This window comes from Pseudophryne corroboree, chromosome 7 (assembly GCF_028390025.1).
Source record: "Pseudophryne corroboree isolate aPseCor3 chromosome 7, aPseCor3.hap2, whole genome shotgun sequence".
Lineage (NCBI taxonomy): Eukaryota > Metazoa > Chordata > Amphibia > Anura > Myobatrachidae > Pseudophryne > Pseudophryne corroboree.
Window position 1 is genome coordinate 447,069,032 of NC_086450.1, and position 27,946 is coordinate 447,096,977.

The window sequence follows — 27,946 nt, forward strand, 5'->3', positions numbered from 1 at the left end:
CACTCTGCAACCACCACAGAAGAGATACCCTTGTCCTTGGAGACAGGGTTATCCGCTGGTGCATCTGAAGATGCGACCCTGACCATTTGTCCAGCAGATCCCTCTGGAAAACTCTTGCGTGGAATCTGCCGAATGGAATTGCTTCGTAAGAAGCCACCATTTTTCCCAGGACTCTTGTGCATTGATGTACAGACACCTTTCCTGGTTTTAGGAGGTTCCTGACAAGTTCGGATAACTCCTTGGCTTTTTCCTCCGGGAGAAAAACCTTTTTCTGAACCGTGTCCAGAATCATCCCTAAGAACAGCAGACGTGTTGTCGGAATTAACTGGGATTTTGGAATATTCAGAATCCACCCGTGCTGCTTTAGCACTTCTTGAGACAGTGCTAGTCCCATCTCTAGCTGTTCTCTGGACCTTGCCCTTATTAGGAGATCGTCCAAGTATGGGATAATTAATACGCCTTTTCTTCGAAGAAGAATCATCATCTCGGCCATTACCTTGGTAAAGACCCGAGGTGCCGTGGACAATCCAAACGGCAGCGTCTGAAACTGATAGTGACAGTTCTGTACGACGAACCTGAGGTACCCCTGGTGTGAGGGGTAAATTGGAACGTGGAGATACGCATCCTTGATGTCCAAGGATACCATAAAGTCCCCTTCTTCCAGGTTCGCTATCACCGCTCTGAGTGACTCCATCTTGAACTTGAACTTTTTTATGTACAGGTTCAAGGATTTCAGATTTAGAATAGGTCTTACCGAGCCATCCGGCTTCGGTACCACAAATAGAGTGGAATAATACCCCTTTCCTTGTTGTAAAAGGGGTACCTTGACTATCACCTGCTGAGAGTACAGCTTGTGAATGGCTTCCAAGACCGTCACCCTGTCGGAGGGGGACGTTGGTAAAGCAGACTTCAGGAAACGGCGAGGTGGAGACGTCTCTAGTTCCAACCTGTAACCCTGAGATATTATCTGCAGGATCCAGGGATCCACCTGCGAGTGAGCCCACTGCGCGCTGAAATTCTTGAGACGACCCCCCACCGCCCCCGAGTCCGCTTGAGAAGCCCCAGCGTCATGCTGAGGCTTTTGTAGAAGCGGGGGAGGGCTTCTGTTCCTGGGAAGGAGCTGCCTGTTGCAGTCTCTTCCCCTTTCCTCTGCCTCGTGGCAGATATGAATATCCCTTTGCTCTCTTGTTTTTAAAGGAACGAAAGGGCTGCGGCTGAAAAGTCGGTGTCTTTTTCTGTTGGGGAGTGACTTGAGGTAAAAAGGTGGATTTCCCGGCTGTAGCCGTGGCCACCAAATCCGATAGACCAACACCAAATAACTCCTCCCCTTTATACGGCAAAACTTCCATATGCCGTTTTGAGTCCGCATCACCTGACCACTGTCGCGTCCATAAACTTCTTCTGGCCGAAATGGACATAGCACTTACCCGTGATGCCAGTGTGCAAATATCCCTCTGTGCATCACGCATATAAAGAAACGCATCCTTTATTTGCTCTAAAGACAGTAAAACATTGTCCCTATCCAGGGTATCAATATTTTCAATCAGGGACTCTGACCAAGCTACCCCAGCACTGCACATCCAGGCTGTCGCTATAGCTGGTCGTAGTATAACACCTGTATGTGTGTATATACTTTTTTGGATATTTTCCATCCTCCTATCTGCTGGATCTTTAAGTGCGGCCGTCTCAGGAGAGGGTAACGCCACTTGTTTTGATAAGCGTGTGAGCGCCTTGTCCACCCTAGGAGGTGTTTCCCAGCGCGCCCTAACCTCTGGCGGGAAAGGGTATAAAGCCAATAACTTCTTTGAAATTAGCAGTTTTTTATCGGGGGCAACCCACGCTTCATCACACACCTCATTTAATTCATCTGATTCAGGAAAAACTATAGGTAGTTTTTTCACACCCCACATAATACCCTGTTTTGTGGTACCTGTAGTATCAGCAATATGTAACGCCTCCTTCATTGCCAAAATCATATAACGTGTGGCCCTACTGGAAAATACGGTTGATTCGTCACCGTCGCCACTGGAATCAGTGCCTGTGTCTGGGTCCGTGTCGACCGACTGAGGTAACGGGCGTTTTACAGCCCCTGACGGTGTTTGAGGCGCCTGGACAGGTGCTGATTGATTGTCCGGCCGTCTCATGTCGTCAAACGACTGCTTTAGCGTGTTGACACTATCCCGTAATTCCATAAATAAAGCCATCCATTCTGGTGTCGACTCCCTAGGGGGTGACATCCCCATATTTGGCAATTGCTCCGCCTCCACATCAATATCGTCCTCATACATGTCGACACACACGTACCGACACACAGCAGACACACAGGGAATGCTCTTAAAGAAGACAGGACCCCACTAGCCCTTTGGGGAGACAGAGGGAGAGTTTGCCAGCACACACCAAAAGCGCTATATATGACAGGGATAGCCTTATAATAAGTGCTCCCTATATAGCTGCTTTAATATATATAATTTTGCCACAATTTTGCCCCCCCTCTCTTGTTTTACCCTGTTTCTGTAGTGCAGTGCAGGGGAGAGCCTGGGAGCCTTCCTGACCAGCGGAGCTGTGTGAGGAAAATGGCGCTGTGTGCTGAGGAGATAGGCCCCGCCCCTTTTTCGGCGGGCTCGTCTCCCGCTCTTTAACGGATTCTGGCAGGGGTTAAATATCTCCATATAGCCCCCGGAGGCTATATGTGAGGTATTTTATGCCAAAAAATAGGTTTACATTGCTTCCCAGGGCGCCCCCCCCCAGCGCCCTGCACCCTCAGTGACTGCCGTGTGAAGTGTGCTGAGAGCAATGGCGCACAGCTGCAGTGCTGTGCGCTACCTTAAGAAGACTGAGGAGTCTTCTGCCGCCGATTCTGGACCTTCTTCTCTTTTCAGCATCTGCAAGGGGGCCGGCGGCGAGGCTCCGGTGACCATCCAGGCTGTACCTGTGATCGTCCCTCTGGAGCTAATGTCCAGTAGCCAAAGAAGCCAATCCATCCTGCACGCAGGTGAGTTCACTTCTTCTCCCCTAAGTCCCTCGTTGCAGTGATCCTGTTGCCAGCAGGACTCACTGTAAAATAAAAAACCTAAGCTAAACTTTTCTAAGCAGCTCTTTAGGAGAGCCACCTAGATTGCACCCTTCTCGGACGGGCACAAAAACCTAACTGAGGCTTGGAGGAGGGTCATAGGGGGAGGAGCCAGTACACACCACCTGATCATAAAGCTTTACTTTTTGTGCCCTGTCTCCTGCGGAGCCGCTATTCCCCATGGTCCTTTCAGGAACCCCAGCATCCACTAGGACGATAGAGAAAATCTCTGTATTGCACCAGGGTGCTCTGGGAGTAATGATCTCTGTATTGCACCTAGGCTCTCTAGCAGTAATGATCTCTATATTGCACCAGGGTGCTCTGCCAGTAACAATCTCTCTGTTGCACTGTGGTGCTCTGGCAGTAATCTGGATTTCACCAGGGTCCTCTGGCAGTAGTAAATCTATGTATTGCAGCAGGGTGCTCTGGCAGTAATGATCTCTGGATTGCACCATGGCTCTCTGGCAGTAGTGATCTCTGTGTTGCACCAGGGCTCTCTCTGGCAGTAGTGATATCTATTGCACCAGGGCTCTCTGCCAGTAATGATCTCTGTATTGCACCAGGGCTCTCTAGCAGTAGTAATCTCTGTGTTGCACTAGGGTTGTCTAGCAGAGAAGCAATCTCTGTATTGCACCAGAGCTCTCTGGCAGTAGTGATCTCTGTGTTGCATTAGGGCGGTCTAGCAGAGTAGTAATCTCTATTGCACCAGGGCTCTCTGGTAGTAGTGGTCTCTGTGTTGCACGAGGGCTGTCTAGCAAAGAAGTAATCTCTCTATTGCACCAGAGCTCTCTGGCAGTAGTGATCTCTGTGTTGCACTAGGGCTCTCTAGCAGAGTAGTAATCTCTCTATTGCACCAGAGCTTTGGAAGTAGTGATCTCTGTGTTGCACTAGGGCTGTCTAGCATAGAAGTAATCTATTGCACCAGAGCTTTCTGGCAGTAGTGATCTCGGTGTTGCACTAGGGCTGTCTAGCAGAGAAGCAATCTCTCTATTGCACCAGGGCTCTCTGGCAGTAGTAATCTCTGTGTTGCACTAGGGCTGTCTAGCAGAGTAGTAATCTCTCTATTGCACCAGAGCTCTCTGTATTGCACCAGGGCTCTCTGGTAGTAGTGATCTCTGTGTTGCACTAGGGCTGTCTAGCAGAGTAGTAATCTCTCTATTGCACCAGAGCTCTCTGTATTGCACCAGGGCTCTCTGGCAGTAGTAATCTCTGTGTTGCACTAGGGCTGTCTAGCAGAGTAGTAATCTCTCTATTGCACCAGAGCTCTCTGTATTGCACCAGGGCTCTCTGGTAGTAGTGATCTCTGTGTTGCACTAGGGCTGTCTAGCAGAGAAGCAATCTCTCTATTGCACCAGAGCTCTCTGGCAGTAGTAATCTCTGTGTTGCACTAGGGCTGTCTAGCAGAGTAGTAATCTCTCTATTGCACCAGAGCCCTCTGTATTGCACCAGGGCTCTCTAGTAATAGTAATCTCTGTGTTGCACTAGGGCTGTCTAGCAGAGTAGTAATCTCTCTATTGCACCAGAGCCCTCTGTATTGCACCAGGGCTCTCTGGCAGTAGTGATCTCTGTGTTGCACTAGGGTTGTCTAGCAGAGTAGTAATCTCTCTATTGCACCAGAGCCCTCTGTATTGCACCAGGGCTCTCTGGCAGTAGTGATCTCTGTATTGCACTAGGGCTGTCTAGCAGAGTAGTAATCTCTCTATTGCACCAGAGCTCTCTGGCAGTAGTAATCTCTGTGTTGCACTAGGGCTGTCTAGCAGAGTAGTAATCTCTCTATTGCACCAGAGCCCTCTGTATTGCACCAGGGCTCTCTAGTAATAGTAATCTCTGTGTTGCACTAGGGCTGTCTAGCAGAGTAGTAATCTCTCTATTGCACCAGAGCCCTCTGTATTGCACCAGGGCTCTCTGGCAGTAGTGATCTCTGTGTTGCACTAGGGTTGTCTAGCAGAGTAGTAATCTCTCTATTGCACCAGAGCCCTCTGTATTGCACCAGGGCTCTCTGGCAGTAGTGGTCTCTGTATTGCACTAGGGCTGTCTAGCAGAGTAGTAATCTCTCTATTGCACCAGAGCTCTCTGGAAGTAGTGATCTCTGTGCAGCACCAGGAATCTCCGGCAGTGCAGGGGTTAGGAATGATGCAGGCAGAGAACATGTGCTCAGGTCTTTTCTTCTTTCTTCTCTCTCCTTCCCCTGCCAAGCTGTCAGCTGATGGGACTGATCACCCAAGCGTGGCGCAAGCACCCAGCTCCAGCCCTCAATCCTCCCCATTCAAGCTTCTGCCTCCCCATCCGCTACCCCGACAGCCCCCTGCACCCAGAACCTATCCCCAAAATACCCTGGGAACCCGTGCTGCACCATGCTCGTGCCAGTTCTGCAAAAGCCTGCCCTCTCCCTGCTGCAGGAGGCCATGCAATGCTCTGCAAATAGTCCTTTGTTTACATGCAATGCCTTACTCTGCGGAAGAAGGGCTGGGATTTGGCTCAGGGTGGAAGAAGGGGGGGTAGCGGGGGGTTGCTGGGAGGGGGGAGGGGTGCTGTTTCTGATCTCTCACCAGCTGTTTCCCGCCTTGAAACAGACATCAGCTGCAAACACACACTCACATTGAGAGAGACAGAGAGCGAGCACAAGGAGAGAGACAGACAGACACCTCCCCCTGATCATCTGGGACATCCTACACACACTACACCATTGATCCCTGGCACACAGCATCACCTAATCAATAGGGCTGATCGGGGGGACCCCGGCACTGCAAGAGGGGGAGCAGCTGGGGGGCAGGAGTACAGAGGGGGGTGGGGAGGGGGGGCACACTAGATTTGGGGAGTAGTGGGGGGGTGTGGAGGTGGCTGTGGATCTCCCTGCTGCTGCCGATTGCTATGGAGTATTTCATGATGCCCGCGCAGAAAGTGTCCTCCCTGCAGCACTTCAGGAAGACGGAGAAGGAGGTGATTGGGGGTCTGTGCAGGTAGGTGCCTGTCTGTATGTATGTATGTATGTCTGTATGTATGTGTGTGTCTGTATGTATGTGTGTGTGTGCATGGTGCAGCACATGGTGCATGCTGGCTGCTCTGCAGCTCTCCTTACATCACCTGGCAGGGGGCGGGCGGGGGTGCAGCTGGGATTTGGGGGGGGGGGGGGGGGGTAGGTGGGCTGTACCCCATCATGCAGCATGGCCCGGCAGGGGAGGGGGTAAGGGGGGCGCTGGAGGTTTGTCAGCTGCAAACAGACCCACGTGGTGGCGGCGGCGGTGCCCCGGCCATGCTGCAGCGCTGCGACCAGGGGAGGAGGGGGCACAGCGCTGCCAGCCAGGGACACCCGGGTACAATCTCGCCCTGGGCCACCCGTCAGGGGGCGGGGCCGCATAAACACGCCGCACGGGCTGCATATATACACAGTGACTGGGGAGGGGACTACAAGTCTCAGCACGCCCCCGATGCTGGGGGTTGTGGTGCTGCGGCGTGTGCGCACAAGGTCACGTTGCTATGGAGCAGGCGGTGGGAGGGGGCGGCACGGTATATACAGTAATACACAGAGAGAGTAGCGCCAGCAGACAAGGTCACGCAGCACGGCCGCGGTGTGTGTGAGGAGTGTGATGATGATGGCAGCACAGCTGCTGTGTAACACGCCCCCTCAGCATTGTTACTGCCGCTGCTGCTCGTGTTGTTGTTGTCACTATCGGAGGAGTGTGAGGGAAAGGGGGGTTAGAATAAAAGCCCCCGGGGCAGCACGGACGGAGCCCTGTCACCACACGGGCACCAAGGCAGGGGCGCTGACTGGCCGGGGGTCCGCACTGGCAGCCCGCGGGCTCTCCCACCCGTGACCTTGCAGCCTGGCTGTCGGCTGAGGAAGAGTCACGCAGACAGGCCTGGCCGTGACTCTGCAGCCCGCCTGGAGTAGGAGTGTCGCGGCGCACGGGCCGCCGGGAGATGTAGTTCGGCGGCGCGGGGCAGGCCGGGAAGTGTAGTCGCTGCCTGGCCATGCTGTCTCCCCAGCACAAAGCGTGCTGCCGCGGCCGAGGGGGCGGGTCATGTGACCAGCAGCAGGCTCTCCCCTCGCACACACTATACTTAACTGAGTGCACTGCTGCTGTACCTCGTGTACCTGTGGTGTAATAACATACCTCCCAACATGACCCTCTCCAGGGGGGACACAATGCTCTGCTCCTGGGCTTCCCTCTTACTGTATGATTGCCAGCACCTGTGCTGAAACACATTTCTTTATTAATTTACCTGTTCAAAACAGGTGCTGGCAATCACAAATTAAGAAAAAAGTCCAGAAGCAGAGCATTGTGTCCCTCCTGGAGAGGGTCATGTTGGGAGGTAGGCAATAACACTGCACATGGTGCATTAACACACCTTATTATATAAAGTGAATAGTATAATTAATAACACACATCATTATATCTTCTATATAGGTTGTAATAACTCGCATCACTGTCATATAACAGGTCATTATATAAAATGTATATGTAGTGTAATAGCTCATATCACACCTATGGTGTGATAACAGCACATACAATGTGACGTAGGGTAATAACTCCTATCGTGCAATATAACACTGCTCACTATATGTGTGTATGGTGTAATAACAGTTCATTTTATCATATATACATAGGGTGTAATAATACAGCTCATATCATGTATTGCAGCTCGCTATATCGTGTGTGTGTGTATATACTAATAACAGCTCATGCTATGTATGTAATGCTATACTACAGCTCACGTGTCATTTATTACACAACCTCAGAAGCTGTGGGGACAGGGGGCCATAAGTTACACATGCGGCAAGAGTGCTATTATTGTGTAGATCAGGCATGTCCAAACTGCGGCCCTCCAGCTGTTGAGAAACTACACATCCCAGCATGCCCTGGCACAGCTTTAGCATTCTCTGACAGCAAAACTGTGTCGGGGCATGCTGGGATATGTAGTTTCACAACAGCTGGAGGGCCGCAGTTTGGACATGCCTGGTGTAGATGTTCCTCACACGGGGTAACAGTTTTGCATCTGAACAGCTCCTATTCCTGTTGTTGTTGTTGTTGTTGTTGTTATCCTTTATTTATATGGCACCACAAGGGATACGCAGCGCCCAATTATAGAGTATATAAACAAGATAATCAAAACAGGAAAACAGTGACTTATGGTGTGTACAGACGGTGAGATATTTTCTTACGATTTTGACTATATAGTCAAAATCGTATGAAAGGTTAGTGCAGATCACAAGGTGAAAGTCACCTTGCGATCCCGCTGAGATGCCGATGCGCGGTCCCGCGCGGTCGGCATCGCAAGCCTAGATAGACTGTGCAGGCAGGTCGATTTTGACTATCTCGTAGAAAAGATAGTCAAAATTGACAGCCAAAATCGCACATAGTCAGTATCGCAAGCACAGTCATTATATGCTTGCGATACCGACTTAGCCCCTATTGCAGAGTGAGAATCGGGGTTAGTCCGAATCTCACCGTGTGTACACACCATTACAGTTGAAGATAATATAGGACAACTGCAGGGTAAATAAACATAGGTACAGCAGCAGACGACACTGACAGAAGGAAACCTGCGGGATTTAGTTTTGCACTGCACTAACACATAGGGAGGTTTTTAAAATGTTTTTGCTCACCTGGTTGCGGCATATTGCCTGTTACTTTTACACGGGGCGATCTGAAAATGTTTGTTCCGGTGCTGGACGCCCATTGTTTTTCACACCTCTCACGCCCCAAAGCATGGGGTTTAGATGCGCAAAATGACCATACCTGTCTAAAGTATTGGACACGACAAGGAATATGTGTGAAAAGCCGTGTTTTAATAAGTAAATAGCTGTCACAAGTTTTCTGGAACCAAAAGCCTCTTATGTGTCCTTACCTGGCCTGGGATACCCTGAAGGGTGGAATCTTCTCCTTATGTCACTATTGATGTTGATCCTCATGTATGAAGTGTTGGCATATCCTGCAGTGAGTGGTAAGCCCTGCTCCCGGCACATGCCTGTGTGTGTCTCCTATACAGCAGCAGGTATTAAGGCTTGCTCGCACACATGCATGGAAACTGGAAACGCTCCCATGCTGTAAGTGTTTACTGCCCATTATATCGCACTCATGCAGTAACCCGTCAGAAGTACATCATGCCACATTCTAAAGCTTTTAACACACCATTAAAACTATATCATGCAATAATGGAAGACAATTGATTTGAAGCCATTCATCCTGTGTAATCTGCTTGCAGGTAGTAGCAGCTGAAAAGTGTGTGTGTATATATATATATATATATATATATATATATATATATATATATATATATATATATATATATATATATATATATATTATGCCTGACGACGGTTGAAATAAAATTACCGAAACGTTGCTAACTTATGATGGGCTGAGGACCCGTTCTTTGTTAAAGTCCTGAGAGTGCCGCTCAATTCTATTTGTTTATACAGTGGATAACTCTGCAAGAGAAGGCACCAGGCATTATATTCATTTAATCAGGAGTGCCGACCACTTGGACATACATATATATATATATATATATATATATATATATATATATTAGCACCGCAAGTGTTTCGTAGCAGCGTACACGGGGAAAGAACATACAGCACAATGACGTTAATACATGGTGAAAGATTTACACAGCTATAGAGGTTTACATAATTTACATCCACTTACTGCATAACTACATGGAGAAAACAATGAGAGGTCCCTGCTTATTAATGCTTATAAGGAAAAGGAGAAATGGACATAAAACGGGAGCGCAGCACAAAATAGATGTGACTTAGCCAACAATGAGGGTAATTCAGACCTGATCACAGCAGCAAATTTGTTAGCATTTGGCCAAAACCATTGCCCTCATTTCGAGTTGATCGCTCGCTGCCGTTTTTCGCGGCACAGCAATCAGGTTACTACTTTGCATGCACTGTAATGCGCACACGCGCCATATGGGTACAAACAGCATCCTTGCTGTGCAATGCTTCTAGAGACGAATACATTCGCACAACCGATCGCAAGGAGATTGACAGGAAGAGGGCGTTTATGGGTGTCAACTGACCGTTTTCTGGGAGTGGTAGGGACAACGCAGGCGTGTCCAAGCGTTTGCAGGGCGGTTGTCTGACGTCAATTCCGGGACCGGACAGGCTGAAGTGATCACAAGGGCTAAGTAAGTCCAGAGCTACTCAGAAACTGCAAAAAACCTTTTCGTCCCGCTCGGCTGCACAAGCGTTCGCACACTTGCAAAACGAAAATACACTCCCCTAGAGGCGGCGACTATCTGATCGCTGCTCTACAAAAAATAGCTAGCGAGCGATCAACTCTAAATGAGGGCCCATGTGCACTGCAGGTGGGGCAGATATAACGTGCATAGAGAGTTAGATTTGGGTGGGTTATATTGTTTCTGTGCAGGGTAAATACTGGCTGCTTTATTTTTACACTGCAATTTTAGATTTCAGTTTGAACACACCCCACCCAAACCTAACTCTCTCTGCACATGTTATATCTGCCCCCCCCCCCCTGCAGTGCACATTGCCCAACTTCTACCAAATTTGCTGCTGCGATCAGATCTGAATTAGGCCCAATGTCTCAAATATATTATTATTAAGTTACTTATATATAGCGCAGCGTATCCCTTTGCACATTTACAATTGGGAACAAACAGTAATAAAACAAGATTGGGTAATAATAGACAGAGGTAAGAGGGCCCTGCATGCAGGCTCACACTCTATAGGGAAATAGGCGTTGATACACAAGGATAGGTGCTACAATGCATAGTGCCTGGTTCATGTTTGTAAGTAAAGCAAAAAAGCAAACAACTGGGTAAAACCATGTTGCACTGCAGGTGGGGCAGATGTAACATGTGCAAAGAGATTTAGATGTGGGTGGGTTATATTTTTTTCTGTGCAGGGTAAATACTGGTGGATTTTGCATGTAGCCCACAAATGTTAAGATAGCTTCATTTTTACACTGCAATTTAGATTTCAGTTTGAACACACCCCACCCAAATCTAACTCTCTCTGCACATGTTACATCTGCCCCACCTGCAGCGCAACAATCTTTTTGTTTTTTATTAACTCTTATATTGGGTAGCTTCTTATCATTTACCTGATACAAAGCAGACCATGACTGCCCTTCCACATAGTATGAGGTTTAACCTATCAGATCAATGATTATTTAGATATCCTTAATGTATCAACAATGTGCGGCATCATCCTTAAAAAAAACAAAAGCAAACCTTATTTTAAAATTTTTTGTCAAAAAAAACTTTTTATCTACGTAAATGGTGATTTACCTTAGGTAGATTTTTGCCTAATGCGTACAGATTTACACGGGCTCACCTACATGTTTAATTGCTTTGTATGAATGTGGTACATGACTCGTCACGCAGCCGTACCAAATTGTGACCTCATCATAGGACACCAAGCACAAATGCCGCAGTAACGTTATAGTATAAGGATGCTTATAGAAATGAGTCTAGTTTACCAGTGATGCAGCATTTTCAGACTAGACAAAAAGCTCTCCAGTCCATTTGTCGACATAGATGTTAGACTGGCAACCAAAGTCAACATGATCGGCATGGTTAAAATGTCGACGTGTTTAAATTTCCACATTCTGAACGAGTCAGCATTTTAAGCATGGTTGGTTTTTGTTTATTTTAGCCTAACTCTAAAAATTATGTCGACGTTCTGAACACGAGGGGCAGACTAGATGGGCCAAGCGGTTTTTATCTGCTGACAAATTCTATGTTTCTATGTCAACATGTATGCCAAAATATTCGTTGTTGATCTGTGGTCAACATTTTGACTGTGGATCTTAGAATGTAGACAAGTCATACCACACCGGGGAAAAAAAGGTTTTCCGGTATGAATGGTCGACACTCATTAGGTCGAACACTATTGTTCAACATTGACATGGTCGACATAGACAATTGGTCGACACATGAAAAAGGTCGACATGCGTGGTTTTTAAAAAAACAACTTTTTTTTTTGTGTCGTTTTCTGCGTAAAGTGACAGGGAACCCCAATTAATGCACCATGTCCCCTCTCATGGCTCGCTTCACCAGGTTACCGTTCCCAATCATAGTCCACGTGGATTGTAAAGTATGAAAAAGTTCCCAAAAAAAGTATAAAAATGTAAAAAACTCATGTCGACCAAAAAAAGTGGGTAGACTGATTCCAAACGATATAATATTTCTTAGCGGCATTTATATACAGCGCTTCAGGGGATACTGCGCAATTTAATTATCGGTGTGAATTACATTTTTTGTTTTTACATTTTTATTTAAAAAGAATATATTTTACTTATCCTTGCCCCATCACATAGTAAATTGAATGTATGACAAAACGCTACCCCATACTAGCGTCGCCCAATCCAGCGCAGGGTACACATGCTTATTCCGTAGCCCTGGGTCCCCTGCATTTGCATATTGGCCAATAGAAGCCTGTAAATGACAGCATGTTCTCAAGCCGTTGAACGTCACTGTGGCGTTTTGTAGCATCTTCTGTACAAATCTACCTGGGCGTTTGGAGATGCGGTATATTTAAGGAGCTGGGAAGTTTAACCGTGAGTAACCATGTTTGAACGCTGTGGGTTGTGTTTGAGTATCGTTGTGCTTCAGTGATGTAGACCTAGAATCAAAGGGGTAAACTTGTATAAACTTCTAAAAAGCACGTGTGGATGTGTTGTGACTGGCAGGTCATGTACTGTTAAATGGAAATATGTACACAATGTGCAACTTGTGTTACTGAATACAAATATACAGAATGAATTGTAACCAGCAATTCATTTATTTTATGTTAACCGTATTCCTTAAATATGCAGCTCTCACTAGTCTGATGACATCACCGAGGGACACTAGGTGGCGGTGTCGCAGCACACAAAGTACTGTGCTTCATTCTCTCTAGTATATGAGATGTTGTTGTTGTTGTTGTTTAGTGAATCCATTGTTATATCTTCCTATTAGTTTACATACATATGTTGCACTAACCTATGAAAACATACATATATGAACTTCTATTTAATGGTAGTAACGATGCAGTAGTCTCTTAGTGTCAGTGCCTGCCAGTAAATCGGTCACTGCGCAGCCAGATATGTGTTGGTTACACGTGTGTGGACATTTGGGAAAGATCCGCCATTTGGCAGTCGGGCTAAGTCTGAAGGGCCTTTATGAACGCTGTCTGGTGATGACCTTATACACTGTCAGATGTAACCATTATTTTGCTGATGATTGGAATCCCTGGGCCGTTTGGGACCACTACCCTGCTATGTTGAGGGTAAAACAGTCTAACTGGCTTCTAGAATTGCATTGTGTGTGATTCAGACAATCCGCAGAATGAATCCACAGCCTGGGATGGGTAGGTTTGCAATGTTGCGTTATTATTTTAGATCTGCTTTACAAATATTAGACTTAATCATACATTTCAATACATATATTACCTTTTTTTTTTTTAATATTCGTGGCTGCTATTTCAGTCAGTAGTGGTTTGGTTCGTATGCACCATAGTGCTGGGAAGTTGGGAAATACTTAGAACAAGGACCTACAGTCAAATTAATTCATACATTGAAAAGACAGGTCAGCTAGGACCATACTCATAAGAGAGCTTGTCATGTGGTCAAAGTTCATGGCCTCTTCATGTGCAGTGGCTGTACCGTAGTGCCCTTACAGAGAAGAACCCTTCTCTACATGCAGTGGATGTACCATAGCCCACTTACAGAGAAGAACCCATCTCTGTGTGTAGTGGATGTACCGTAATGCCCTTACAGAGAAGAACCCATCTCTGTGTGCAGTGGATGTACCGTAATGCCCTTACGGAGAAGAACCCATCTCTGTGCAGTGGATGTACCGTAATGCCCTTACGGAGAAGAACCCATCTCTGTGCAGTGGATGTACCGTAATGCCATTACAGAGAAGAACCCATCTCTGTGTGCAGTGGATGGACTGGAATACTCTTACAGAGAAGAACCCATCTCTGTGTGCAGTGGATGGACCGTAATACCTATACACAGAAGAATCCATCTCTGTGTGCAGTGGATGGACCGTAATACCTATACACAGAAGAACCCATCTCTGTGTTCAGTGGATGGACCGTAATACCTATACACAGAAGAATCCATCTCTGTGTGCAGTGGATGGACCGTAATACCTATACACAGAAGAATCCATCTCTGTGTTCAGTGGATGGACCGTAATACCTATACACAGAAGAATCCATCTCTGTGTGCAGTGGATGGACCGTAATACCTATACACAGAAGAATCCATCTCTGTGTTCAGTGGATGGACCGTAATACCTATACACAGAAGAATCCATCTCTGTGTTCAGTGGATGGACCGTAATACCTATACACAGAAGAATCCATCTCTGTGTGCAGTGGATGGACCGTAATACCTATACACAGAAGAACCCATCTCTGTGTGCAGTGGATGGACTGGAATACTCTTACAGAGAAGAACCCATCTCTGTGTGCAGTGGATGGACCGTAATACCTATACACAGAAGAATCCATCTCTGTGTGCAGTGGATGGACCGTAATACCTATACACAGAAGAATCCATCTCTGTGTGCAGTGGATGGACCGTAATACCTATACACAGAAGAATCCATCTCTGTGTGCAGTGGATGGACTGGAATACTCTTACAGAGAAGAATCCATCTCTGTGTGCAGTGGATGGACCGTAATACCTATACACAGAAGAATCCATCTCTGTGTGCAGTGGATGTACCGGAATGCTCTTACACAGAAGAACCCATCTCTGTGTGCAGTGGATGGACCGTAATACCTATACACAGAAGAATCCATCTCTGTGTGCAGTGGATGGACCGTAATACCTATACACAGAAGAATCCATCTCTGTGTGCAGTGGATGTACCGGAATGCTCTTACACAGAAGAACCCATCTCTGTGTGCAGTGGATGGACCGTAATACCTATACACAGAAGAATCCATCTCTGTGTGCAGTGGATGTACCGGAATGCTCTTACACAGAAGAATCCATCTCTGCGCTGTGGATGTACTGTAGTGCCCTTACAGAGAAGAACTCTTCTCTATGTGCAGTGGATGTACCATTGTCCCCTTAGAAGAAGCCATCTGTGTGATTATGGTGAAACCACCTAGGTGTAATGGCCTAAAGCTCACTGTGCAAGGCATTATGACATCAGATGTGCTGTAGCCTCTAAGGTGCCTTTTTGAATTTGTAACCATTGTATTCCCTCACTTAGGGGTCTATTTACTAAGCCCTGGCTGGAGATAAAGTACCAGCCAATCAGCTTCTAACTGCCATGTCACAGGCTGTGTTTGAAAAATGACAACTAGGAGCTGATTGGCTGGTACTTCATCTCCAGTGACTTTATCTCCATCCAAGGCTTAGTAAATAGACCCCTAAGTCTGCCCGTGTGCCACTCACCCTCCTGTCCTTCTTTCGGAACCGATTTCCAGTAGTTGCCTTATATCTTTGGTACAACATCTGTGCCACGCTTTATGTATACATTGGAGCCCACTTTATCAAAAGATTGGGGTGCTCAAGTTGCCTCCCTGATAGAACTAAAAGTGCCATAGGTAGGGTGATTAGAGGCAGCGCAGGCATGGGGGGTCCTGGTGTGCCCGCAGACCTGTATCCTGTGCTAGGAACATACTGGCCCCTGCAGCAGGCACCTGTCATACATTGGGTTACTTAGCGTTCATTCTGCTTGTATTCCAACCTCCTCTTCCCTCACACCTGTCTCCAGTTGTATCATATGTAATGTGCAGGCACCACACCAGAACTACCTCTACCTCATTCGCTGTTCCTCAGCCAAACTTTCCCTTTGTTCCAAATCGTTTCTACCTTCTCTATATTAATAGCAAAGTCATTTAGTGCCACCTGCAAAGTGAGCAGTATAACTATTAAAAAGGTCAGGACCCGATACAGAATCCTGTGCTACAGGCCTGTACGTTGTTGCAGTGTGTGTGTGTGTGTGTGTGTGTGTGTGTGTGTGTGTGTGTGTGTGTGTGTGTGTGTATGGCACAGTATATGTTCTGTCTAGCACATAACAATCTGCTGTTAGGGTTCCGGCTACGGCCATCTGTGCAGCGCACGGTAGGGATTTTGGCTTCGGGCCTGGTGCTCCAGGTCCCTCTATTGGCAGATAACTTAACACCCTTCGCTAATAATGAGAAGACTGGAGTAGATTATTAAAAATGAAGTATCTACGCGTCCGTCCTTATCAAGGTTATGAACTATTTAAATAAGATAATTTCAGAACTTTTTTTACTGACCCATTGTAGGGGAAAAAAACAAAACAAAAAGATCCAGCGAATGGAATAGGTGGATCTGTTTATTATCCTAGGCCCGTGACATTATTGCACCCCTCTACCCCGGACTATAGTCATCACAGTGTATGTACATATTCTATAGAATATTACCTCATTCATGAGGCACTGTAGTGGTATGAGTGAGGCACGAGGTACACTTTGATATGGCTAGTTGCTTATGAATTGATCAGACTCTCGCCAAGTCCTGCCTCCGCTGTGAGTAGGTGCACTTCAGTACACAGCCTGTCAGCTGGAAGTGGCAGTGGGTGTATGAACACGTCATTGTCATCGGAGCCAAGTGCAAGACAGACATTATTATTACTACGCATGGAACTTAGTGAAGACTTTAATATCCCAGGTCTCTGTGAGGTGTTTTATTGCTGTGCTCTGTCCTAATCCCAACAATTGAGAGGGGAAAATATTTGGTGGGGGCAGGAAGCTGGAGTTCCCTCATCCAGCCCTGAGGGGTCAGCTGCCTTCCATCTCCTCCTGTATTGTCATCTGGAAGTTATTACAGCGCCCTCAGGGCAGACAGGAGGGGATGAAAGGGGGGTCCTCAGATCCGGCTTCCATCCTTCCCTGAGAGGGGCCACACACGGAGTTGCCTAATAGGTCATACTATGCAGGCCGGAATAGGAGCCTCACCCACCTTAACCCCTCTGGTGTCGGAGGACCTGTGTGCATTATTTATTCACGTGTCGTCTCATATATACAGAATGAGATAGATTTATTTTTTTTTCTTCCTGAAATTTGGCCTGATCCTTATCCCCCCCCCCCCTTTTTATTTTTCTCTCAGCCTAGCCAACATCCCACTGACACCAGAGACCCAACGAGACCAGGAAAGACGGATACGCCGGGAAATTGCCAATAGCAACGAGCGTCGACGCATGCAGAGTATCAACGCAGGCTTCCAGTCCCTGAAAACCCTAATCCCTCATACAGATGGGGAGAAGCTGAGCAAGGTGAGGAACCACAGAATCAGGGTTTTCGGTACAAGAATCTGTATGTACGTAGGCAGTATACGGGGGAGGTATTTTTTGTGTTGGTCTTTTTATGTCATGTGTTTTGAGCTTAGGTCTTTGTATTCTGCCTAATCTCCTTCAATTTGTAAATTAGTATTGCATGGATATGTGCAGGAAGACTCCAGCCCTTCTGACCCCCCTCACCCTCCCCACCCGTCCAAAGAGGCTACTGCTGACGCTTCTGGAGTAATTGTGAGCAGTCTTTTTAAACTGACGCTGTTTGTTGTCTGTCTCCCCTGCACAGGCAGCAATCCTGCAGCAGACGGCAGACTATATATTCTCCCTGGAGCAGGAGAAGACCAGGTTATTGCAGCAGAACACCCAGCTCAAGCGGTTTATCCAGGTAAGGAAGCCACGCAATGTCCTGGATCTATACCTGTATCTCCATTGTATGTCTGACTTGGCCGAGCTGTACTGTTTATTGCTGTCCCTAAACCGCAGAGCTTGCTGGGAGATACAGTGCAAAGATAGACTTTAAAGGTCTGTCAACCGTCTGGAAGTCGGCCTGAAGCTTTCTGTATGTTATGTATGATATTCCGCGTTCCCGTTTACTCCATCCGTAATATCCATCTCATGATGGTGCCTGTGTATTGCAGGAGTTCAATGGCTCATCCCCTAAACGGCGACGGGCGGAAGACAAGGACGAGGGCATCGGTTCCCCGGATATCTGGGAGGAGGAGAAAGCAGATGATCTGCGGAGAGAGATGATTGAACTGAGACAGCAGCTGGACAAGGAACGTTCCGTGCGGATGATGTTGGAGGAGCAGGTAAATGATTTGGCCATAGACTGTCCGGGTGCATGCAAAGTAGCCTGGGTAACGGCATACGGGTGCATCGCTATTTGTTTCAGCTGGCTAGACTGAGAGTGGTCCTAGCAGTTTAGGATGTCACAGTAGGGTAATTGGCATGCTGCATGTTTGGTAGAGAGAGCGTTTTCTCGGAATGCGAAGCTGCCGGTCTGTAAGCATGCCGTGACGGCATCCCATTGGCCGGACTCTCTGTGATTGACTGCTATGACTGACTGACAGGTGCGGGCTGTGGAAGCTCATATGTACCCTGAGAAGCTGAAGGCTATAGCTCAACAAATCCAGCAAGAGGAAGAGGGGGGGCAGGCACAGGGCCAGCAGCTGGAGTCACTGGACAGGGCGAACCAGCATCTCCACTCCCAGGTGAGCCCAGCCCTATCTCCTCCCACCCTAATCTCATCCGTCCTGTCACTCAGACCTTACACTGCCTGGTTGCCTTGGGGCCTGCCAAACCTCGCTTGCTTCCCATTTGCTGCGCTATTGGGCACTCATCTGACCACCGCCAACATTTACATTCATTCCAAAGCTGTTTCCTACACAGGGTGTGGTATAGAAGTTCTACAGTAATCAGACAGTCATTAGGTCGACCCCATATGGTCGACAGGGTCAAAAGATTGACATGGAAATGGTCGACGTGTTTTTTGTGTGTTATTTTGTATGTTTCATGTGTGACCGCAGTTACTGCATATGTATACACTTGCGGGCACGCCATGGTTCGGGCAGGATACTATTCCCAATCGTAGTCCATGTGGATGGTAAATCAAGCTAAAGTGGAAAAATATGTGGAAAATCCCCATTGTCATGTTGACCTTTTGTACCTGTCGACCTTAAGCACTGTCTTCTTTTTTTACCTGTTGACCCTGTCGACCATATCATGTCGACCTATTGACTGTCTGTCTAGACACTGTCTTATCTATACATTGGAGCACCTTATACAGCGGTGCTGGAAAGTTTGTAAACCCTTTCAAACTTCTTGAATGTCTGCATAAATCAGATATTAAGGGCCGGATGTATTGACACCAGAGTTCAGCGGCCGTCCATGATGCCGGCTGAACTTGGGATGTTTTTTTATAACGGCAATCACTTACAAGGCATAGTTTTGCCCTGTAAGTGATTGTCCCTTTAAAAAAAAAAAAAAAAAAACATCCAAGTTCGTCCGGCCTTCCACACGGCTGCTGAACTCGGGAGTTAATACGTCCGGCCCTAAATTTCATGGTTTTGCCTTATAAGTGATTGCCCCTTTAAAAAACATCCCTGCTTGGCTGGCATCCTGCTCGGCCACTGAACTCGGGCGTCAATACGTCCGGCCCTAAATGTCTTCAGATCTACTAAGACAAAGGACTGGAAAAGTAAAACAAAATAAAATGCAACATGATATAAATTTTAATCCAATTATTGATCAAAATGATTTACATTTTTATTTTGTTGGGGAAAAAAGTGATCCTCAAGGATTGAGTGACTTGTGTGACCTCCCCCTTGAGTAGTTTTGGTCCATTCCGCCTTGGAGAAGTCTTTCAACTCCCAGATCCTGGTGGGCTTTCTTGCATGGGCATCCTGCCTCAGGTCCTACCGCAACATCTCTATTGGTTTAGAGGTTGCTGGGCCAAAATTTATAGCTTCATCAATGATGGCAAAACGTCCTGTTCCCATGGCAGCAAAACAGCCCCAAATGTTGCTTCTGTTGGAATGCGGTGGTTCTCATGCTTAGTTCTCTCCTAGCATGAGGTTCTCATACAAAGCAGAAAGTTCTATTTATACTCGTCGCCTTGCCCATCCAGATGGTTTTCAGCAGTAACCTTCTTGGAGACTAGCGGCTTCCTCCTTGCCATCCTCCCATGCACTCTGGCCTTTGCACCGTCCCGATAATGGTCTCCTGTAGACATTTCCTTAAAAACATAGAAACATAGAATTTGACGGCAGATAAGAACCACTTGGCCCATCTAGTCTGCCCCTTTTTTTTTTTTATCCTTTAGGCAATCTCAACCCTTTTTGAACCTTAATTCTTTGTAAGGATATTCATATGCCTAACCCAAGCATGTTTAAATTGCTCTACAGTCTTAGCCTCTGCCACCTCTGATGGGAGGCTATTCCACTTATCCACTACCCTTTTTGTGAAGTAATTTTTCCTTAAATTTCCCCTGAACCTCCCCACCCCCCCTCCAGTCTCAGTGTATGTCCTCGAGTTCTAATACTTCTCTACCTTTAGCCGGTAGGTCTTGCAGATCCTTGGACGATACCCATGGGATATTATGACTTGCTCTTGGAGTGATTTTTGATGGACAAGCACTCTAGGAGACGGTGACATCCGTGTTCAGAACTTTTTCCAACAGATTTGATTTTGGATCATTTTGATCAGTAAAAAGTTACACACTTTTCTGGTTGCATTTATGCAGAAATCCTGAACATTCTAAAGGGTTTACAAACTGTAGCTTTATGTATACATACATTTTATTTTCTAATTTTTGTTTATTTTATTGCACCATTGTGCAAGTTCATCATATTTTGTTGTTTTTGGTTTTAGTGTGTTTTATTGTTTTTTGTGTGCTGTTGTTTCATTTAATACCCATCCTGTCCCTACAGCTCCTGGCACCACATCTGCCCCTGGCGCCCACTCACCACCCCACGGTAATCGTTCCCGCACCTCCACCTTCTCACCACGTCAATGTCGTGACTATGGGACATTCCTCCGTAATCAGTTCGGTGTCCACATCCCGGCAAAACCTGGACACCATTGTGCAGGTGGGTGTGCAATAAGGAGCGCAGCGGTTGGAATCGGTCTAAGATGGACAATACGACATTTATTCTTAGTCATTCAACAGTTTGAGTACGAGTACTGTGGGCTGTTATCAGACCTTTCTGCTCTATCCGCATTAATAAGAAATAAACGAAGAGCCTTCTGTAACTATTAATTACCAGCCAGGTGTTCGGTGCTATAGTGCCTATGAAACAATTGTTTTCTGTAGTCAGGGAGTTATGGTTGCCGCACATGTGTTTTGTTTGCGCTGTTGGTTCAGATAGGATTGGAGCTGTCATGAGAAATGTTAAGGACTGTTACAAAGGGAGGTGTGGCCGCATGATTTCTCTTTTTGCACCACACTGATGGAGGCGTGGCTTGTCATGTTGGGGGGTGTGTCTCCATATTATTTGCCAGCCCAGGCCTACATACTTTATACCAGCTGTTATTGGCGCTCCTGGCTAAGGCTAATTAGTGTAATCTCGATCCCAGTGTTGGACAGAGGAATGTAACGAGGTGGGATCGGGTTGTACTGGTGCAGTCTTGCTTTAATTTAATAGTGAAACAAAAAATGCGGTTATATGTAGAATATTTACTTTATTTGTGTAAGTGCTCTTACACTTTTCTAACCTACGCTCTCCTTCCTTTCCCTCTCCCCAGGCCATACAGCACATAGAGGGCACACGGGAGAAGCAGCTGCAGGAAGAGGAGCAGCGGAGGGCGGTCATCGTTAACGTTGCACGCCCATGCGAAGATTCGGACACTGCCTCGGACACAGAATGCGATGACAGCGAAGCAGAGCAAAGCAAGGATGACGCCATGGAGGACCCCTGACATCTGCTGCCCTACCCAGGAGTGGGCAAGAGACTGGGGAAACTGGAGGGCAGGAGGAGGCCTTGAGGGTACTTGAGGGAGCTCTGTCAGGGGCTACCCTCTGCCAGCCTCCTTCCCCCAAATGCGTAGGGTTTATAGGGGAGGTGGGGGGGGGGTCTACTGCTGACCGCAAAGATACTGTAATGAGGTTGTTGAGGGAGAAGGGGTTAAAGCACTAAGGGATTGCCCTGGTCTGTTAGACAATGGAGGAGTGTCATAGTAGGGGTGCTTACTTTTATTTTTTATTTTTTTTATTCCTAAAATGTACCACAGTCCCTCAATACCTGAATTATTTTTCTTAAAGCTTTCCCGGCAGAAGGGGGTTTAGGCCTGCACTGGTTAGAGATGCGGTAGAGACTTGTTGGTGAAGTGTTGCTAATTGCCGATTTTGGAGTCCTAGGTTACCACGTAATAGTCCTGGACTTCCAAGATATCTACGAGCTATGGTAATAAAGGGTAACTTCCACTTTATTTAGAAGAACTTTTGGTGGGGACCTCGTCCTTGGCTTTCTTTAGCAGGGGCCCAGCCTTTGTGTTAACAGAAGAGACCTGACGTGGAGGTGTTCAAGTTAGAGCGTTGACTTGGATCTTTCCTGTGATGTAGAGAGCCAAGTAACACCAAAGGTGATTGGCTGAGGCCTTTGTATGTATGAGCGCTGGAAAGCTGCTCGATAAAGAATGTATCGGGCCCACTAGTGATCCCCACTACAGTTCTTAAATTAAGTGGAGACCTCTTATAATGCCACACAAACCATTCTTTTCCGATTTATAACTTTATAAATACATTTTATACTTCTATATATTTTATAGACCTCGCTGTGTGTATATTATACCTATATTTGACATTGGTTTCTTTCTTTTAAAGGAAACTTGTCGATAAAAACAAAAAAACAAAAAAAAAAAAGACTAGAATAGGCCATTGCTGTGGGTATAACAAACCCTATCTGTGTTTTTTTTTTTTTTTTATCTGCCTCAAAAAAACATTGTGCAGGCCTTTACACCACATGGTGGCACTGTGGAGACCAGAGCGTTAAGCATTTAGGATCTAGTATTCTAACATGTTTAACTTGCTTTCATAAAGTCATAGTGACCCCTAGCTGACACTTGTACAGACCACACAAAGTCCTAGCACTACATTAGATTCTGGATTCCATTTGCTGCTATGGCCTTTAATCATTTTAGTTGACTGTGCATCAGAACTGAAGTCAGGATTGGATGGATATGGGTAATAAATGTATTGCTACCACTGTAACTCCCTGCGTACCTCTGCCCGGAGTTACAGGTAACGCTAAACTGTACTTGATGGAGATTTCCGTTTGTCACAGTATAAATGAATGTTGGCAGGTTAAAACGAAATTCTGAGTGCAGGTCCCTTCTCAAAGTGCGGATAAATAATTCAGCCCATGAATTCACTATGAAGTAGTTCCGTCGCTGAGGCAGAAAAGGCGTTGAATTGATGGAGGCCGCATTCTTCTTACTATAGTTTTAGCCTATAAATGGCCATGGGATGCAGTCAGTATACCGGCTGTCGGAATCCTCGGCGATCAGGAGACCAGCCGGCGAAATGCCGACACATGGTCGGATTTCCCACTCGGTTGGTGGGTCCACGCTACCAACTAAGTGACCGATGTACTTTATTTTATACTTACCAGAAAAATTTAAAAAATGTTGTGTTGCTATGAGATCATTACTAAACCCTCCTCCTTGGTAGCTAGGGAGAATGATAGAGAATGTATTTTCTTAGCTTAAAAATGGCCAATTTAGAACTTTTTTTTTTACATTTTATTTTAAAATGATATTTTGGGCAAGAAAACAAAATGCAGCGTACTTTGCCTAGACTCCATGCAGGAAGCCATTTTATGCGCTAAAATAATACTCAGCATGGTTACCTTATGCCTTCGTGTTATCACTAGTTCCCAGTAAATAGATCAGGGTTATGAAAAATGATTTCAGCCCATAAAATGGTGGCCTCGCTGTGATAACTTTCATTCTACCTTATCCTGTACCGTTTTTAGTTCCCCCTGACTGAGCCAAGAAAATGGAGTCAGGCAGCCATTTTGTGCCAGTATGTGTTTTACAGTATGAAAGGCTATCTAGTGACTGTTTACACTCATGAGATTTGTTGCTCTGCCATTGGTGGTGTGGGTAGAAGTTTAACGCTTTTTTGGGGGAAAGTTGCAGGCTGTATTTAAACTCCTCAGAAAACTTCTCGACGTTTTTATTTGTTTTTGTTTTTTTCCCTCAAATCATAAGCACTTAAATTTAATTTTATGTTTCCTGTTTGCTAGGGATATCTCTGCCAGTAACGATGGGAAAGATTAGGTAGACTGCTGTTGTTCCTCCTTAGTGGCAGCTGGAAAACACTTCAGCTTTGTCTCATTGTTTTCTGCAATTGAGCGTGCTGTGACTTACCGTGGTGCAGGCCATTTATCTAGCTACAGAATCATCCCAGCATATTTTTTATATGATTCCATATTGAGTCAGGGGGTGGGCGGGGGTTATTTTCCATAGAACACTTTGTCTTAAAATATAGTTGTACTCAAAATGTGTGTGTGTGTGTGTGTGTGTGTGTGTGTGTGTATATATATATATATATATATATATATATATATATATATATATATATATATATTTATTTATTTTATATTCTCACATACATTGGGAAGGGACACAATAGTCTGAGAAGTGCGACGGTGGTATAATCTTCCGGCGTCACTCTGCGGACAACGTCCTGCAATGCAATTGGCTCAAATTGTCTAGTACAAATGTAAGGCCTGTACTGACAATGAAATAAACTTTATGTATGCATCTGTCTGCTGCACAAAGTCCAGGCAGCCATTTGTGGGCAGTGCCAAGGATCAATTTATCGCCAGTGACGCCATGAAGCCAGCTCCTATGTGCTTTATGCCTCAGTGAGGTTCCTAGTGAATTTGTGGGTCACAAGATGACTGGGTTTTTATGTTTTTGCAAATGTAGAGGACTGAAGCCAGTATATGTTCTACGGCTCTTAATCTGGCTTAGTGGACCTATAGAATTCTAGATAACCCTTCTTTTAATATGAGATATCTGCTAAACCTCATACGTCTGGGCTATATTTCAGATTTGTTTTTGTTATACTGACCAGTGTCCTGTTTTTAAAGGGAAGTTCTGTTTTAAGTGGATCTTTCGCCTACACCCAGTGGCGGGAGGTGCCATTTTGTGCCCTGAACTAATCTTGACCATTGGTTCAGCCTATAAAATGGCCGGCGTCAATGGGTGCTGGTGATGTTACGACACTGAGCACGTGTAAAGCCTGCACCACCGTAATTCGCAGCTCGCTTCTCTTCAGCATAGGAAGTGGGAGGACGCCCCAGCTTCGAAACTTGCCCCCAGCTATTCCCAGCACTCCTCCCCCTCTTCACCGAAGATTGATCTTCCTGTCATATTTTTTTAACCATTTCAGCTCTTGTGTTTATTGAGAAAAAAAGCTATTTTATATTTTGTTAAGAAAGTGACATAAAAAAACCCTGCAAGGCAGCAGCCTTTGTAAAGAAACAAAATAAAAATGTTTGTACTTTGTTTTTTAGAACCTGGTTGTCTGTGTCGTTTCATTGTGGTCTTTCATTCTTACTGTTGGCACTACACGTAAGACCACACAACAGGGCCAGATGAGCAATGCAGTCCCAGGCCTCCGCATAAAATAGGCCCATCGCCATGACATCATCATGAGACCAACTGACCACACGGTCAGCCATAAATCAAAAGGAATTGGATTTCTCTTTCTCAGAATTGTTCCTACTCTTAGATATGTAGGGAGACATTGGGGCTTTTAGTAAAGGGTGTGTACACAACCACATGGAAAAATGACAGTTGGAAGCTGCTTGCATGGAGCCCCATTTATCATACGCAACAAGTCTTAGCATTCACAATACATTTCTCTAACGTCCTAGTGGATGCTGGGAACTCCGTAAGGACCATGGGGAATAGCGGGCTCCGAAGGAGGCTGGGCACTCTAGAAAGATTTATGACTACCTGGTGTGCACTGGCTCCTCCCACTATGACCCTCCTCCAAGCCTCAGTTAGATCTTGTGCCCGGCCGAGGTTGGATGCACACTAGGGGCTCTCCTGAGCCCTTAGAAATAAAGTATAGATTTAGGTTTTTTATTTTCAGTGAGACCTGCTGGCAACAGGCTCACTGCAGCGAGGGACTAAGGGGAGAAGAAGCGAACTCGCCTGCTTGCAGCCGGATTGGGCTTCTTAGGCTACTGGACACCATTAGCTCCAGAGGGATCGACCGCAGGCCCAGTCCTTGGTGTTCGGTCCCGGAGCCGCGCCGCCGTCCCCCTTACAGAGCCAGAAGCAAGAAGAGGTCTGGAAAAACGGCGGCAGAAGACATCAGTCTTCACCAAGGTAGCGCACAGCACTGCAGCTGTGCGCCATTGCTCCTCATGCACACCACACACTCCGGTCACTGATGGGTGCAGGGCGCTGGGGGGGGGGCGCCCTGAGCAGCAATATAAACACCTTGGCTGGCAAAAATACATCACATATAACCCCCAGGGCTATATGGATGTATATTAACCCCTGCCAGATTCCATAAAAATGCGGGAGAAAAGTCCGCGAAAAAGGGGCGGAGCCTATCTCCTCAGCACACTGGCGCCATTTTTCCCTCACAGCTCCGTTGGAGGGAAGCTCCCTGGCTCTCCCCTGCAGTCTACTACAGAACAGGGTTAAAACAGAGGGGGGGCACTAAATTTAGGCGCAGTATAAATTATATAAAAGCAGCTATAGGGGACATAACTCAGTTAGTCCCTGCATTATATAGCGCTCTGGTGTGTGCTGGCATACTCTCACTCTGTCCCCCCAAAGGGCTTTTGTGGGTCCTGTCCTCATTGGAGCATTCCTTGTGTGTGTGCGGTGTGTCGGTACGGCTGTGTCGACATGTTTGATGAGGAGACTTATGTGGAGGCGGAGCAGATGCCGATAAATGAGATGTCGCCCCTGTGGGCCGACACCAGAGTGGATGGATAGGTGGAAGGTATTAACCGACAGTGTCAACTCCTTACATAAAAGGCTGGATGACGTAACAGCTATGGGACAGCCGGCTTCTCAGCCCGCGCCTGCCCAGACGTCTCAAAGGCCATCAACGCTCCCTCAGATGGCAGACACAGATGTCGACACGGAGTCTGACTCCAGTGTCGACGAGGTTGAGACATATACACAATCCACTAGGAACATCCGTTACATGATCCCGGCAATATAAAATGTGTTACACATTTCTGACATTAACCCAAGTACCACTAAAAACAAAGGGTTTTATGTGTGGGGAGAAAAAGCAGGCAGTGTTTTGTTCCCCCATCAAATGAGTGAATGAAGTGTGAAAAAGCGTGGGTTTCCCCGATAAGAAACTGGTAATTTCTAACAAGTTACTGATGGCGTACCCTTTCCCGCCAGAGGATAAGTTACGCTGGGAGATATCCCCTAGGGTGGATAAGGCGCTCACACGTTTGTCAAGGTGGCACTGCCGTCTTAGGATACGGCCACTTTGAAGGTACCTGCTGATAAATAGCAGGAGGCTATCCTGAAGTCTGTAATTACACACTCAGGTACTAGACTGAGACCTGCAGACTGCTGCAGCGTGGTCTGTACCCCTTTCAAACAGGGATACTATTTTGCGAACATAAGACGTCGTCTTATATATGAGGGATGCACAGAGGAATATTTTGCCGGCTGGCATCCTGAATTATTGCAATGTCCATTCTGTCAGGAGGGTATTGGAGACCCGACACTGGACAGGTGATGCTGACTTTAAAAGGTACATAGAGCCTTATAAGGGTGAGGAATTGGTTGCGGATGGTCTCTGGGACCTCGTATCCACAGCAACCGCTGGGATGAAAATATTTTACCTCAGGTTTCCTCACAGCCTAAGAAACGCACTGTATTATCAGGTACAGTCCTTTCGGCTTCAAAAAAGCAGGCGGGTCAAACGAGGGAAGAGGGAAAAAGCTGCACCAGCAGCCAGTCCCCAGAATCAAAATTCTTCCCCTGCTTCCTCTGAGTCCACCGCATGACGCGGGGGCTCCACAGGCGTAGCCAGGTACGGTGGGGGGCCGCCTCAAAAATTTCAGCGATCAGTGGGCTCGCTCACAGGTGGATCCCTGGATCCTTCAAGTAGTATCTCAGGGGTACAAGCTGGAA

General features: G+C 46.6%; 1 protein-coding gene across 2 annotated transcripts; it reads left to right on the top strand.

The window, feature by feature from the left end:
• Positions 1-5,881: 5,881 nt before the first annotated feature.
• On the top strand, positions 5,882-25,337 carry TFAP4 (transcription factor AP-4). 2 transcript variants are annotated; one of them, XM_063935019.1, is made up of 7 exons: positions 5,882-6,030; positions 17,131-17,296; positions 17,601-17,699; positions 17,953-18,123; positions 18,385-18,525; positions 20,743-20,901; positions 21,557-25,337. In XM_063935019.1, the coding sequence occupies exons 1-7, from the start codon at positions 5,942-5,944 to the stop codon at positions 21,728-21,730; spliced, it is 999 nt and encodes a 332-aa protein (XP_063791089.1). In that variant the 5' UTR covers positions 5,882-5,941; the 3' UTR covers positions 21,731-25,337. The 2 variants fall into 2 exon arrangements, with proteins under 2 accessions (XP_063791089.1, XP_063791090.1); XM_063935020.1 differs by lacking the exon at positions 18,385-18,525.
• The last annotated feature ends 2,609 nt before the right edge of the window (positions 25,338-27,946 follow it).